General features: G+C 34.9%; 1 protein-coding gene across 2 annotated transcripts in view; it reads right to left on the bottom strand.

Moving 5' to 3' along the window:
* CNTLN (centlein) overlaps positions 1-15307 on the bottom strand; it is a 215096-nt gene that overhangs the window by 18217 nt on the left and 181572 nt on the right. For both annotated transcript variants that reach the window (XM_076362507.1, XM_076362509.1), the window contains 4 exons: positions 13280-13377; positions 11397-11523; positions 9649-9786; positions 9094-9279 (listed from right to left, as the gene is read on the bottom strand). In XM_076362507.1, coding sequence (XP_076218622.1) covers positions 9094-9279; positions 9649-9786; positions 11397-11523; positions 13280-13377 — 549 coding nt within the window. The remainder of the gene's footprint in view (positions 1-9093; positions 9280-9648; positions 9787-11396; positions 11524-13279; positions 13378-15307) is intronic.

The following is a 15307-nucleotide window of genomic DNA, read 5'->3' as shown; positions in this document are numbered from 1 at the left end:
TTAAGTCCTACCTCATTTACATTAATTTTTTCCCCTGCTGTAAATTCTTTGGTTTCAACAGAATTACCTCTGATTTACACAGGTGCTAGCAAAACTAGCACCATTCCTTTAAAACATCATATATTACAGTTATTTACGCAGAGAAAAAAAAGGCACTGACAGAGATTAGAGCTTCACACACATGCAGTAAGAGATGCGTGGGATCTCAGAGAGTTTATTATCTGAACAGTTAGGGCAGACAAAGTCAGCACAGTTATACCAGACATGGCAAACAAAGAATATTCAGGGCAGACCAATAAATACTGGGGTGAAGCAACACTCCAAAGGTCACATAGCAGGTCAGTGACCAAGATGTGAAGAGCACCAAGATTTCCTGATACTCAGTTCAGTGTCTGAGCTTATGCTATCTTTCTGCAGAAACACACGCAAAGCATAAAAACTATAAACCAGATGCCCTGTGTAAGACCACTGCACTGCTGGAACAAACGTGCTTGAAACCTAATGTAAGAGGTCAGCTCTGGCATTCCTTACACTCTTAAAAAAATTCCATAAATCTTACCAACTGTGTTTTCTTAAAATACTGTCGCTTGTTTTTTATGATTCCACCCTACTAGAGCTCTTCCCACCTCTCTGTAGCTCTTTCGGCCTGTCTGTTGGGGAATCCCCTCAACTCCCACCTTTCTAAATTACTGTGGAGACTTCACAAGGCTCTGTACGTGGGTGCTTTCTGTTCTCTCTGCTTCAGCTTGCTTTCTTAGTAATCTCATCAACATACATTGAACAATTATTTCTACACGAACTCTTAAATAAATCATTACTGAAGACCTTTCTCCTCCTTTCCAAGTTTTGCTACTTTTCCTGTCATTTTGCCAAAGAGTTTTCCAATTACTTCAAGCCCAGAGCCTTTACCATATACTTTGTACTCATGAGTCCATCCTCCAAGTCTTCCAGTCAGCCCTTTTTGCAGTCAACATCGTTTCTATCTTTTTGACCCCAAACCAGCCATTATCTTTAAACTAGGCATCTTTAACTACCTCCAGATTATGCACAGGGCTGAGTATCAGCTTTAAAAAGCAGTCCCTCCAAGCCATTTAAAGGAATCACAGGTGGATCTATACCCTTCCAGGGAGTGCACTGCAGAGTCTCCAAGTAGGTCCCAGCTGAGCGTGTTGCAGTCTCATTCTCTGAAAAACTTAGAAGATTTTTTTTTCCCGAGGCAGAAAAGGAAGTTATTTGCAAGTTGGTGAGAACAGTTTCCTGTTCAGCTGTAGTTTGTTGGATCTGTTCACACAGTATCTACTATTTGAGAGTCACGGTCTTTGAGAATGGTTCCCAGGTACTGTGAGAAAATGGAAGTAGCACTAATATCAACAAAATCACCTGTGTGATTTGCATCTAAACTTTGCATGACACATACATGCGCAGCTACAAAAACCTGACATACCTTGCAATTTGGTTACATAGGTTGAATCATTTAAATAAAATCCTCTAAACTCTTAATACAGAGTGGGATATAAAAGAAAATTCAACATATTGTAAGCTACATCTGTTATCATCTTTACCTATCATAGTCAAAACCCAAAGGGAAGTGCTATCCTTCTAAGCCTAAAAAGCGAAGAAAAAGAAGAGTAAGGAAAAGCTTTTCAAAATCTTTCTATTTATTCTTCATTTTTAGTAATCAAGATTTTATCCATTAAGACATCTACATTATATGCTGTTCCTGGCATACTATATGCATCACTAACCATATGCCTTCTGTAAACTATAAGAGTTCAGCCATTCACTTCATTCATTAAAATTCACAGGGCCTATTATTCTGTTTACAGTCTAATAGATATTCACTGTCACTATTCAAGCCTCTGATTCAATTTGCCTAAATCCCAGATGCAGAGTAATCCTGATGGAGATTAGCTTAATTTATCACCAATTTAGTCTCAGAACCAAGAAAGGTTGGTATTTCATAATAAAAGCTGTGTTTCTCCTTTTTTTCCTAAAGCAGCACACATAGTGAAAAAGAAGCAATAAATGCCTGATTTTGTTTAATAGTGAGATTTGTTCAGTTACACAAATTTTGCTTTGCATATAGGACATCTTCTTTTAAAGGTGTATATTCTGCATATAAGAATACTGATTCTCATCAGACTGGAACACATCCCTGTAACCAAATATTATGCTGATTCTGACTGAACACAGATTGGCAGACTCATCATCCACTCCATACAATACAAAATAATCACTCTGGGTATACTTTTCTAGGTTAAGTGTTGACAGTTTGGAGTGTAATAAATGAAATAGACTTATCTTTTGGCTTCTAAGTGTTCCCAGTGGGGAACATTTTCTAGCAACTTGAAGTCATGTTAAAGGTGTCCGCTTTCGAATCAAAACTGACAGTGCTGATTTACTTAAGTGATACTATCTGCTGCTGTTTGCAAAATGTCCCAGTGACCTGCTGAAGAAACCTTTGTTTGGTCAAACAACACTTCCAAATTGGCACAGTTCAAATACAATTGCGTAAACTTTTCAAAATAAATCAATTTTTGTCTGCATAGCAAAATACAGTTCTATTTCAATAAAAAGTCCATTTTTGCCAATTATAAAATTTTACAATTATCTATTATGCTTAGCATTTTTAGATGAAGAAACAAATGATCATTCAAATGGCATCCGGCATCTGATCTGAGTACCCATATAAAAAGCAAGTTCTGCACACCCTGGGCCTGAAGAAGTTGGAGCAGCAGTACTGCCAAGGAAACTGAATCCACACGGTTTGAGAACACATTCACCAATGGAAACGTCCTATCAAGAATATTTCTTACTATCTCACCACAGCTGGAGAATTCTGAGAGTCCCCTGCAAGGATTTACTTCTATCCAAAGAACTGACTTTGCGGCTGGAAGTACAGGCAGTAGCAGTGTACTTGTGTTCCTCTCTTATTGGAAAGGAGCTGATAATATTTCCCAAATATTTGAGCCTCCCAATCCAACTAATAATTATCTCTTTTTTTTTTTTTTTTGAGATAAAGAGAAAATAGGACGTCATCTGCCTGTGGTCATTCTGAGAAGAACATGTTTCCTGGCAATGCTCTATCTTCCCCAACACAGAACAGCTCAAGAGAAAAAGACAACGATGGTAAATAACAGGAATTTGCCAAATGACAGGAATTTTTAACGTGAAAGTGGTGAGTTGTTAATTAGACTTATTCTTTGTAACAAGAAGAAGTTTCATGTGACATTTTCAATTAGCACTGCCACTAAAGGGCAGTCCCCGCATCTCTAGCCTGCAACCATGTAAACCTGTCTGTGCTCTGACCCTCTGTGGTACACAAAAGCTGGTGCTCTGGGTTTTCAAAAGGTTAACTGCATTTTCATGAGCTAGCTCACAATTGACCCATATAATGTTTATGATGACATTTCATAAATGGAGGAGGGAGGAAGTTTCATAGGGGCAGAAATGAGCAGTGACGGTCACTCAGAGGTGGAACTTTTTAACAGAAGTGTTAACTTATATTAAACTATGGCCCAAGATAGCAGTGAGGAAATATGCCATGCCAAAATTGATGCCAGCATTCAAGGTAAACTGCAGAAAGGTAAGAGAGACTGACATATATTGGGATATAAGGTAAGCTGACTGAATGGCAAATGACTGGCAGAACATCACTCAGCCAAGGAGAGGTGGAATAACGCCTCTGACATGCGTGACTGCATGTAGCTGTATGTCAAATAACAGAGCAAGGAGGAAATGCACCTAGCTTAAGCCCTGCTCTGAGAAGCAGAAATGAGGGCAGATGTCTTAAGAGAGTGAGTGCTAGATCCCCAAGTAGATCCACTAAGCTTGCCAAGTAAACTGCCATGGGTCTTGATTTTGGCAGTCAATTCTATCAGATGGTTATACTGGAGACCTATCAAGAACCATGCCAGAACAGACCAGATGTGAACTGTGCTTCAGTGGGTATCCTCTGTGGAGGGCACACAAGTCCAGATCACAGAGGCATTATGGAAGTGAGAAATGCTCTGAGCTGACTTTGAAGCATTCAGCCATCACCTATTACAGCTGCAGCTGAATATAGGTGCCTTATCAAAACTTCAAAACATCTTCCTCAAGGTCAGAAGAGTTCTAATATTTTCATGCTGAGGCAGATGTCATCACTGCAGATTAACTTATAAAAATGAATTTTGCTGATATACAAGTTGAATGGGACAGACAACACTACTGAGTCTTGAGCTTACCAGGGTCCGTAACAGCAATATATGGTCAAAGTCTAGGTGAGCTAAAAAAAAAAAAAAAAGTAAAAAAAAAAAGTACAGTAATGCAGGAAAACAGAATTCCTGCAGAATTAGGTAGGATTTTGGACAGTTTCATAGCAAACTAGTATGCTGTACCCTATTTTTGATAGACATCCAGTCAAGTAGTCTAATAGCAGTTTTTTAACTTTATCCAGTGGCCATTTTCTGCACATGTTGTCACAAGTACTACAAACATAACAAAGAACATTTGCTCTGGTTGCTGTGCTGCATGTAACTGGCAAGATCCACCTGAGGATCTGATACTACAATACGTGTTACAGAAAATGCTGAACAATGGTACACTATAGAAATTGGATGCATGGTTCAAAGAGAATTTATGGTGCTGATGGAAGCTGGATGGGGTGAAAACATGTAGCTTTATAAAAGTCAACTAAAATATTCTCAGACCCACTTGGTCCCTCTAATAGGAGGGGTCTGGTAGTTTGTGTTCTTCTGTAATAAAAAAGTTTATTGGGCCTAGCTTACATTATACTCACAGCCTTACTTTCATTATTATTTATCAGTCTTCATAAATGCCATTGACAACTTTTACCAGGATTTGATATCTAATTCTGTGAAAATGTTTAATAATCCAGTTTAGCTCTGATCTTTACAGAACTTTAGAAACACCTAAACTTCATTAATTACTTTTCAGATCAACTGCACATGCCATTTTTAATCCATTTAACATATTATTGATATTGCATAGCTTACATTTTTTATCTGAATGTCTCAGTGTTAGGTCAGACATCTTAAAAACCAGTATATTAAAATGAATAGTAACCTTTATCAACTGACTTGTACTGCCTTCCAGAAGAGAAATCAGATTTATTCAATGCAACTTATTTTCCATAAAGCCATTCTAAGAAGTATAACTATACTCCTGTGCTTTAATACTTTAATAATTGAATTTCATATCAGATTTTCATTATTTTAGCCAGAAATGAGGTCAGACTAACTGACCTAAAAATACCTATCCTGACTGCCTTTTCTGAATATTGACTCAATATTAACATTCTTCTAGACTACTCTAATACTCATGGCTGTGTTATAGTATATATACACTTACTTCGAATACTTATTCAAAATGAGGATCAGCAAGAGTAAAATTCCTTAACCAGCCCTATCAAGTTGTAAGCTATAGAAGTTCTCAATTTAAAAATGCTACTTCTCTCTAGAAATTGTTTAAAATCCTCCATTGGCTACTAATAGACTGGGGATGTTTCATCATCTTCATCTAACATCAGCCATCTTCCTTCCAGATACAAACCAGAAATATTCTTACAAGACTTCTACCTTTACACAGTTACAGAGTTGCTTTATCTAATAATGGGTCATATCCATCCTGTAATAGCTATCTTATTACTAATACATTCCTAAATCCTATCCCTTTACTATTGTTCTTGGGCTTGCTACCCACAGATTTCATGGTGATATCTTTAGCCTCTTCTCCATCCTCCATACTCTATTGCTGCTCATATTTTCAGGTTATTATCTATAATCCATTTTCCATTTCATTTATATTGCCTTTCTATTTCTAAATATTGTGTTCTCTTTCCTATCAAACTGAAATAGATAGTTATAAAAAGCTACCCTCTAATTATGGAACTGTGTTTTTTTGGTTACTTAATAAACTATTACAGTGCACAATTTCTATTCGTATTTTCTACTCACCTGTATCTTCCTCATAACAGCTTTGGAGAAATGAGCTGCTCTGAATCAACCTATTTTAGGTGCCCTGTTGGTTCCCACACGTAATTTAGGACATAACACCTGATCCCTATACCACTCTCCAACAAAAATAAGTCCAGTAATGACTTACAACATATTGGATACAGCAACTTTTGTTTGTAAGTATTTCTTCCACAACTTTTAGAAACTATTACTAGATTTTACAATCTAGCAATTTTAGTTACTTGCATAAGTGTCCCAAACTGGGCTCCCCATAGCAATGCAATGCTTTATTGTACATTACAAATATGTGCTTATCCACTAACTCATCATATTCTCTAATTTGAAACAGTGGTGTATATCAGACTCCTACCAGAAACCTCTCCCCCAGGTTTTGTAACTTAGTATATTGATCCAAATGGATTCAAAATCCTGTGGTTCTGAGTTATCAATAATTCTAAAGGCAAGTAACAGTGTCTGCTATAAACAGAAAGAGCCTCTCTTCTCTGAAGTTCCTCTGTTGTCCTATTATTAGCTGTAGCTATTAATTAGCAACGCTGAAATGATTTAATTGTTGTATGTTAAAAGAAGAACTGTATAATGTCATGAGAGACATGGAACGGCTAGAAAAAGTAACTGCATTCGATTGATTAATGAGAAGATTACACTTGCACTCAGAAAAACAAGTAAGGCTTGTGAAGTGATCAGAATAGCAAAGATAAGAGGGTCATACAAGTATGTTAAACAGGTTAAGCAAGAGACAGTTTAAACTTGATCTCTATACAGAAAAACTTATTTGAGTTACTGAAACTTGAGTGAGAATCAAGGTCATGGGAAAATTGACAGCCACCTGGAAGGAGAGAGTAGAAATGAGACAGACCAGACTTCAAAGGAAGAGCTGGTACAGGAAGGAGCACTGCTACTTCTTACTGTGCCACCTCGATGTTCCTATGCAGGTTATAGCATCAGATACATAAGAGGTATTTTAACAGGATTTACTTGATATACTACACAATTCCACTGGAACACCAAGGATTTTCAACTACATTTTTTACAGTGATATACTGTGAATCAAATCTGATTTCAGAGAACTTTTTTCCATAAATATTTAGTACCTAACTAAACAAAGCAGTCTACCGAGGAACTCCCTGTTCATCAATATTTGACTTACAGACAGCATCTTTATTTTCAAAAAACCTTTCTGCAGAGGAACAGTAGTCAGCAAAAATGTTACTTGAAATATGCATGCATATTTTTTATCCAGGGGAGACACTACATATTTAGCTTTATAGAGAAACTACATATTAACATTCTTTTCACATACAGTACAACCATGTAAATGCTAATGAATATTCATGGTAACTAACAGAGAAGCAGTCATCTTATTCAACTGTGATTCAAAGTATCATAATAGTTGCTAATAGGTGATTTTCCTCACTACAGCTACTTTTGAGAAAAGAATATCTTTTACTTTCTCATTTTCTAATTTTCGACAAACTTTTCATTATGGAAGTATGCAAAGTATTATTAGTACAAACACTTGTTTATCTCATTTGTCTATAATTGCTACTGCAGTTTATTCAATTAAGTCACTCCAAAATTCATAGCAGGCTGAATGGAGACTGAATTGCATCTCCCTATCATTCATAACATAGGAGTATTTAATTTAAAAAAAAAGATAACACATTAGATTAATTCAGACTTTCCCATACTTAGCCAAAAACAAGCATGCAGCTGTGGAAAGAACACTCATTTCTTCCTCTTAGAGGAAGCATTCTGTATTAGAAGAAAGCACATTTCCCCCCATGAAAATAACAGTTTGTTCAAGAATAGGCAAGATACTTCTGAATCACAGGGCACAGTGATCAGTTTTATACCACTTTCCCAAGAGTTATGAAACAAGGCAAAGAGAAGACAGCCTTTATTTTAATCACAAACTTAAAAAGGAAAATAACTCATTTTTGTAAATAACAGCCACACTTTTTCATGAAAGTCAATCCTCATTTTCACCTTAGATATTTTAGCTTATAATTTCTTTGAATTTAGGATTTTAAAGTCCATTCAACATTGTTCAGTCTTTTTTCATAATAAAGTTGATGTGAATTTTGCAACTGAACTGAACATGGGATCATTGTAGAATGACTTGTTATCTGATGATGACAGAAAGAAGCTAAAATGAACAAGTACTTAAGTTACTAAATTTTAATCCACAGTGGAAAGTTATTCACGAAGAGATAACTATATATGCCTTCTTTTTACAGTGCATCAAAATACCACTGCTCTTTACTTCGGATGCTATCAGACTTGCTCAAACATATCTGAAAGCAGCTCACCTCTACAGAAATCCAAGAACAGTAGAGAAGTCCATCTGTTTCATGGGTTAGTAAGATATAACCTTGTCTGAAAGTAGGTATATGGTAGATATATGCTAAATTCAATAGATATATACTGAATAGGCATTATAATTCTTAGTTACGTAGAGGGTATTTCAGAAAAATAAATAATATTTATATTTCAAATATTAAGTTACAAAACACAGATTAGTCCATTCTGCAGAACTTCACTCTGAAGTAGTATGATGAAGCGATCTGTATAACACCACAGACACAGTATTATTGCATGATCACTGTAGCAGATTATTAAGTATTTAACCAAAATAAGAAAAGAATATTCTACGTACTGCTTTTAAAACTGCTTTCAATTTTGCAATATAGAGGCTTCCTTATTTAAAATTTCTGTAATAAAAAGCAATGCATGTGGAAAATGAGGTAATTCACATTAATCAACAGATATGAATTATTTTCTTAAATGTGTTGGGAAAATTTTTTCTGCAGAGTAATTTGCTATACAACTAAGCACTTTTTGTCGTGAATAAGTACACTGGCAGCCATATACAAAAAGATGACCAATAAAAATTATGGAAGTCTATGGAAGTCTAGGAAAGAGACCTAGAGCCATTGACACTTTCTTCCTGTTTAGACCAGTTCAGAGCTGACACCAGGCCAGTGAAGGAACTTCAAGATTGTTCCAGAACAGGGAATGCACCAAAAGATTAGTCTCATTTAATCTTTTACGTTTTGCTTTCACTCAATAATACCTTTATTTAGGTGAACACTCAAAAGAAAATCAAAACTCAAACCTTCACAAATGTCATGAACTCTTCGACTTTGTCATTGGTGAGCAGCAGCTTCTTCTGTACAGTTTCCAAAGCCTGCCCACTCTGTTTAGCCAAGCCATGTAGTTGTTGAGATGCAGTAGTCTCAAGTTCAGTCATGGCACATTCAGTCTCCATCATTTTGCTCTCTAGATTGGTAAGCTTGAGATCCTGAAATACATCCGCAGAGAAACAGCAGTGATATAATAAAAGCTGATAGACAGGTATGGCAGACCACAAACAAACGAATGAACAAACCAACCTCCCACACAATGGTTAACATCACAGAACATTCAACATGCAACACATAAAATGTAATTTCATGGGAAAAAGTAATTTCATTTTCAGTCATTATGTCCATGTTTCAGCATCTAAATTTCAGTGACGTGACTGAATTAAATCAGAGAAACACATTACTATTATTCTGCTTTTTTTTCCCTTTCTGTATTTAAAAAGTCTAAGCTGATGAACTTGCAACTTTTCATTTGAAAGTGAGGTATGAAAAGGTTCCACAGTGGAGCCATCACAACTCTAATATACCTTTTTCTCCAACTCATCTTTAGCCTTGTGATACATCTGCTCATACTGAGACTTCTCTTTTGTAGCTACATTAAGTCTTTGTTTCAGCGAGTCGATGGAAGTTTTTTTGTTCGAACAGTCTCCAGCCAGTGCCTTTACCTGAAATAATGAAAGGCCAAGAGCAATCGACTATTACGATATAAAACTGAAAAATGGAAATCAAATCAAAACTAAGCTTACCTATATTGCATAAACATACCTGTATTATATAATTTGATTAAAGTACCTTTTCCTGAAATTAGTCTTTAATAAATCTCTACTGCTGATCCAGTAGAGATCAGTTTGCACACAATCTTGTTACATAGTCTTGACTTGTATTAAGTGTAAAGAAAAGCTCTTCATTTGCAGAGCTGTTTGTTTATATATGTTACTGTTACAGTGTATGCAAAAGGGAGCAAAATACAACTTCCACTCATTTCTTCTATCAGAGGTAAAAACATTAATTAAAACTCAGCTGAGAAAATGATAACTGTCTACAAGTTAATAGTCTGTAAAGCCTCTTAGATAATAATTATCACTTTGCCATACAATGCAAACAGTGATTTTGGGTAAAATGAAATAGACCAATGCTCCTAGAAAATCATTTAGCTCTCCTGACAGTATTAATCACAAAGTTTTCCTGACAATGTCGAATAACAGGGAATTTCTTTGCTCTTCTGCTGAAGATAATGTAAAATTTACCAATTTGATTTTCCACATGGAATAATCAAATTAATGTATGGAATTCAATTCTCTGGAATCTGAGAAATGCAGCGTTTAAAATACTCAAAGAACAGCATTAAAGTACATTGTTCTACTCTAAATCTTTTGTCTAAAACCAAAACCAGGTATTTCTCTCATGTCATACTTTAGCTCCCTTGCCTACTCATGCTCTCACTCTCTGGCTGCGGATTTCTTAATAACACCTTATCTTTGGCATGGAGGGTAAGAGAGTAGCTCTCTCTAGAGCTGAAAGTGCTATATGACTGTAAGCAGAGATAGTGCCTGTGGTATTCAGCAAGCACCCGCATTCTAGGAAAACAAAAGCAAATTGATAAAATGTTTATTTCTATTTTGGGGTCATATGCTGCATAACCTCACAGACAACCAAATATTATAATCTTTTTCTGGAATTAGAGGCCAAAGCACAACACATTGGTTGGATAATATAGAAATATGCCAAAACATATACAAGTTCTTCTAGCTTTGGTGAAATCATCCTAGAATTTTGCAGGAGAACATGATTTGCTATAGAAATTAAGCTCTACCTACACAGACAGAATTTCATTAAGTTAAGAACTGTGAATCATTCATAATATTGCAGTAGACAACAGATTAACATATTAAAGCATTTAACTACTACAGCCAGGAGAGGTGCATGGACTTCATTAGCATATGTCATGTAAAATCACCCTTGTTTCAGGTCTACTGTATTTGATGAACTTACAGTGCATAAAACTAAATCTCACTACTTACAGCATATCCTTGCAACTCAGTGTTCTGAATACTTTAATATTTAATTACACCTTTTATGAACATACATTAAATTATGCTGAATCCATCCAAGCTATCACCATAGTGATAGTGGAGGGAATTACACCCTTAAATTAACTGTATGCTGTTTGCTTAAAGCAATATATTGATTTAGTATGTATAGCATGTTGAAATAACTTCTGTAAATCCACCAGCTTTTGCTTTTCCTAAAACTATCAATAGCAAGAAAGAAGTACCTTTCTCTCAAGACTTTCTAATGTTTCATTAGAGGTTTTCTCATTTTCTTGATTTGCTTTTAGACGAGACCTTAAGTCTTCTATCAAATGTCTTTTCATATTAAGGTCCCTCTCCAATCGAGAAATCCTAGAAGGGAAGAAGTCACACTGCATGTCACTGTTAGAATATATTGTTAATATGCAACTATTTTAAACAACTAAAAAGTATAAATGCAGTAGACAAAGTATCACTCCTGTAGCTTTAGAATACTTTTTTAAATAAAAGCTGATGCAATTCTTGCAATTTACCCTATTTGCAATTCTTGCAATTTACCCTATTCGCAACAATTAAAACCAGTTTCAAGTCTCTTATTAAACAGACCTATTTCTAAATATGCAATTTATTTGTGATTTGCTTTTTGCTGTGGTTTATGCTCTAACTTGTCTGATCTGCAATCGTAGTAATTCTTCTTAAGCTATTATCAAAAAAAGGCAAAAAACCTGTTGAAAACACAAAATTTAATTAATTAAATTTTTTTGATGTCTGAAGCAGGTATCATTCAAACACTATTTTGTACAAAATTATTTTTAAAAGAAAGTAAAAGGGGGAAGTCTCCTTCCATCCAACTGAGTAATACACAGAAATACATGAAAAATCTCTGTCCCTATAATATGTCAGATGAGATAGTAATTCTTAAAAATTGCAAAACCTAGAAATAACATCAGCATTTTTCAGAAACTTCCCCAAAAAAGAAACTCCCATGTACTACAATGTAATCTCTGCTCAATGAGAAAATTATGCCTTATACAATGCCTCCACCCTTATTTTAATATTTTAAATATAAACATAAACAATACCTGAATATGTTCAGACTTCTGGATTTTTTTTTTTTTTTTAATGAAGGCAAAATGAATGATGGTAATATGTTCAGGAATAAAACATTGTTGATACCATGTCAACACCATATTAAAAAAACCCCAGGAAAATAGTGCATCTTAAAATTTCTTGCATCTACTTCACATTTACACTATTAATGTTATTTTGTTGATTATATCTTAACAGTTTATGAAAAAGCAGTATCTATTTTATAAAGGAATCATGTTAACCAGTAACTCTATTTTAAATTTAAGTTTAAGGCTTATGGTGGAAAAATTCAGTTTCATTTTGAAACAGAAAATATGCAATGTACACAATTTAACAATTTTAAGAGTTCTCTATTTTTGAAATGAACTAATTTCAGATTAGTAAACTGCATTCTTTCTACAAATAAAAAAAATAGAATGGTTAGAGGACTTAAACTCTGGGACAGGCAAGTAATTCACTGATATACTAATAGGTTATGTTTATATAGTAATATAATTGAAGAACACTATTACATCAGTTAAAGTAGGTAGAACAAAAATTTCAGTTGAATACTTCACAACAATACATGTGAATTTCAAAATGAGTAGTAAACCTTAATCAATTCAAATAGGAACAAATACAACTGTCCTTTTGAACTTTTCATGAATATAAGACTGGATTATTTAATCTTGTTTAAGCATCTGAACCTTGACATGTCTCTTAGCCCCTAGGCAAAGAATTACTGTATTTGAAAGGCTGTGTTTAACAGTGCTGAGGAATTCATTTAGATTTACATCAAGGATAAAATAGTCTACTCTAGGGTCTGGGTATTCTTATTGCAATTCAGATACTGTACCTAGGTAATCACTCATCAGTTTAAACAAAATGCAATTTTAGCATGTACTGCTCCAGTTTCTAAAAAAAACCTGTACGCAAGATTGCAGAAAAAAAAAGAATAAAACATTCTCTTAAAAATCTATTTAAGAACGGTTAATGTTGTAACAATTATACAGCTGCCACTGGGTGGCACCAAACACAATGGATAGAAGAGTGAACTTACTTCGCTTGTAGTTCCCGAATCCGTTCTTCTCTTTCCTGGACTTCGTTTTTTAGTGACTTAATGGTGGTTGATTGCTTAGTGATTTCATTATTCGAATTCTATATTGAAAAATATTAAAATATAAATAAAGCAGACTGAATATTATCACAGTCAACAGTAAATTTGTTTGAAATAATGGGCTGTGTAAACTTCCACATATTTTATGAATGTTCTTCAACATTAATTGGGACAAAAAGAGTATTCTTACTTTCTAGCTACACTTAAGCAAAAGTACATTCCTTGGAAAATATGATCAAAATCAGTACTTTTCCATTGCTTTAATAATGTATGATTAATAGATGTTCCCCAGGACACCTGCAAGCCCAGTGCACCTACCAGGGCCACATTTTCTCTTGCATAGCATGGTCAGCTGAAAAGGTAACAGAAAAGAAGAGAAATAAAATCGGATCTTCATTTGAACTACATCTTTGAATGGTATAGTTCTACAGCACAAGGGGCCTACATCTACAGAGCGTACAAGACGATCTACAAGAGTGGTTGTTTTTGTGTCCCTTGAAACTCAAAGCACAAGACAAAGACATTTCCATTTGGGCACAGTAACACAAATCCTACATTTCAGTAACAAAAAGGTACGAACCTAACTTTCAGGCACGTGTAACTCCAGTGAAAGAGAGTTATACAGTTGTTGGCCTTTCCTCATCCTATGTAGTAGGAAGTAAAAAAAAGCCTCAATTCGTCCATGAAAACACACAGATAATCTACCCAAGATTTAAATACAGAACAACTGTATTTAAACAACTCTAAAGAAATAAAAATACAAAATTTAACTAAGTAGCCATCTTAGCAATCTGAGCATATGCATTGAATGTCATTGCTGAAAATGGCAGCTCAAACATACCGCATATAGAGATTTCAGAAATCCAAAAGGTGTTGCCAAAAGACACATATGCGTTAAGTGTATGCACAACATATATGTGTGCATATATGCATTCAGGTTCAGCCACTGTACTAAAGCTTTTTACTCATTATGTATAAATAATAAGCGAACAGATCAGACATGCTGTAAACAAAGATACTTCAGGAGAATTTCTCTGCTCAGTGCAGACTTGTAACGCCCATTAACATTAATAGGAGTATTGTACATAACTCTGTGCACCTCAAGGGGAGTATATATTCTTGTGTGCATAGTTAGATGTAAAATATTGTTCTTAATAACTTGTCTAGTCTATTTACTGTTATTATAATGTGAGGTATAACCAGAAAATTGTTAAAATGATGTATGCTAGCAGAATATTCCTGAGTTTCCTGAGACCTGTTTGCTGAGCTTGAGCTTCATTAGCGTGAAGCACAGCACCCAGTTACATGGTTTACACACCAGATATGAACTTGCATACTTAGGTGGGCCTCTGCACATGCTCAGAGGCAAAGACATATGCTTATGGTATTTTGCTTCCAAACTCACTACCCACACCTAACACATTTCTTCCTATTGGCAAAGATACAAGGAGTCATTATATACAACATAAACAAACACTGCAAAAACAGCTCTGAGAAAAAAAATGAACTAACAAAACTGGGTACTTTGAGATTTTGAGCTATAAGGAAAGCTTTTGCTGCTTCCACACTCAGACATTTAGGAGAATAACTTTGTATCTCCTTTTTAAGAATGCTAGATAGCCTGGAACAATAGTTGACAACTTTTGCCAATTTCTTCTGCTAAAAATGACTTGCAAGACTTAAATTTTTGAAAATTATTAGGTCAAAATAAGGCTAAGAATTTCAGTAACTTGATTTAAGTAGCTTTTGAGGCCTTTATAGTCAAAACTCTCATCCAATTCAGCAACCAGTGAATTTACTCTACTAATCTGGATTTGGGGTCACAGGCCATGTTTATTCTAAATGTAGTTTTGCATACATGGTTTTTTACATTAAAAATGTAATACATATTTAAGAAGGAATTAAAAGTCATGTTAGTATTTTTGACATCAGATTTATATATGCTTGCTAAATGTTTCCTCTGCTGCAGAA

This window comes from Aptenodytes patagonicus, chromosome Z, assembly GCF_965638725.1.
Source record: "Aptenodytes patagonicus chromosome Z, bAptPat1.pri.cur, whole genome shotgun sequence".
Taxonomy (NCBI): Eukaryota; Metazoa; Chordata; class Aves; order Sphenisciformes; family Spheniscidae; genus Aptenodytes; species Aptenodytes patagonicus.
Note: the sequence above shows the minus strand (reverse complement) of the source record. Positions and strands in the feature narration are given on the sequence as shown.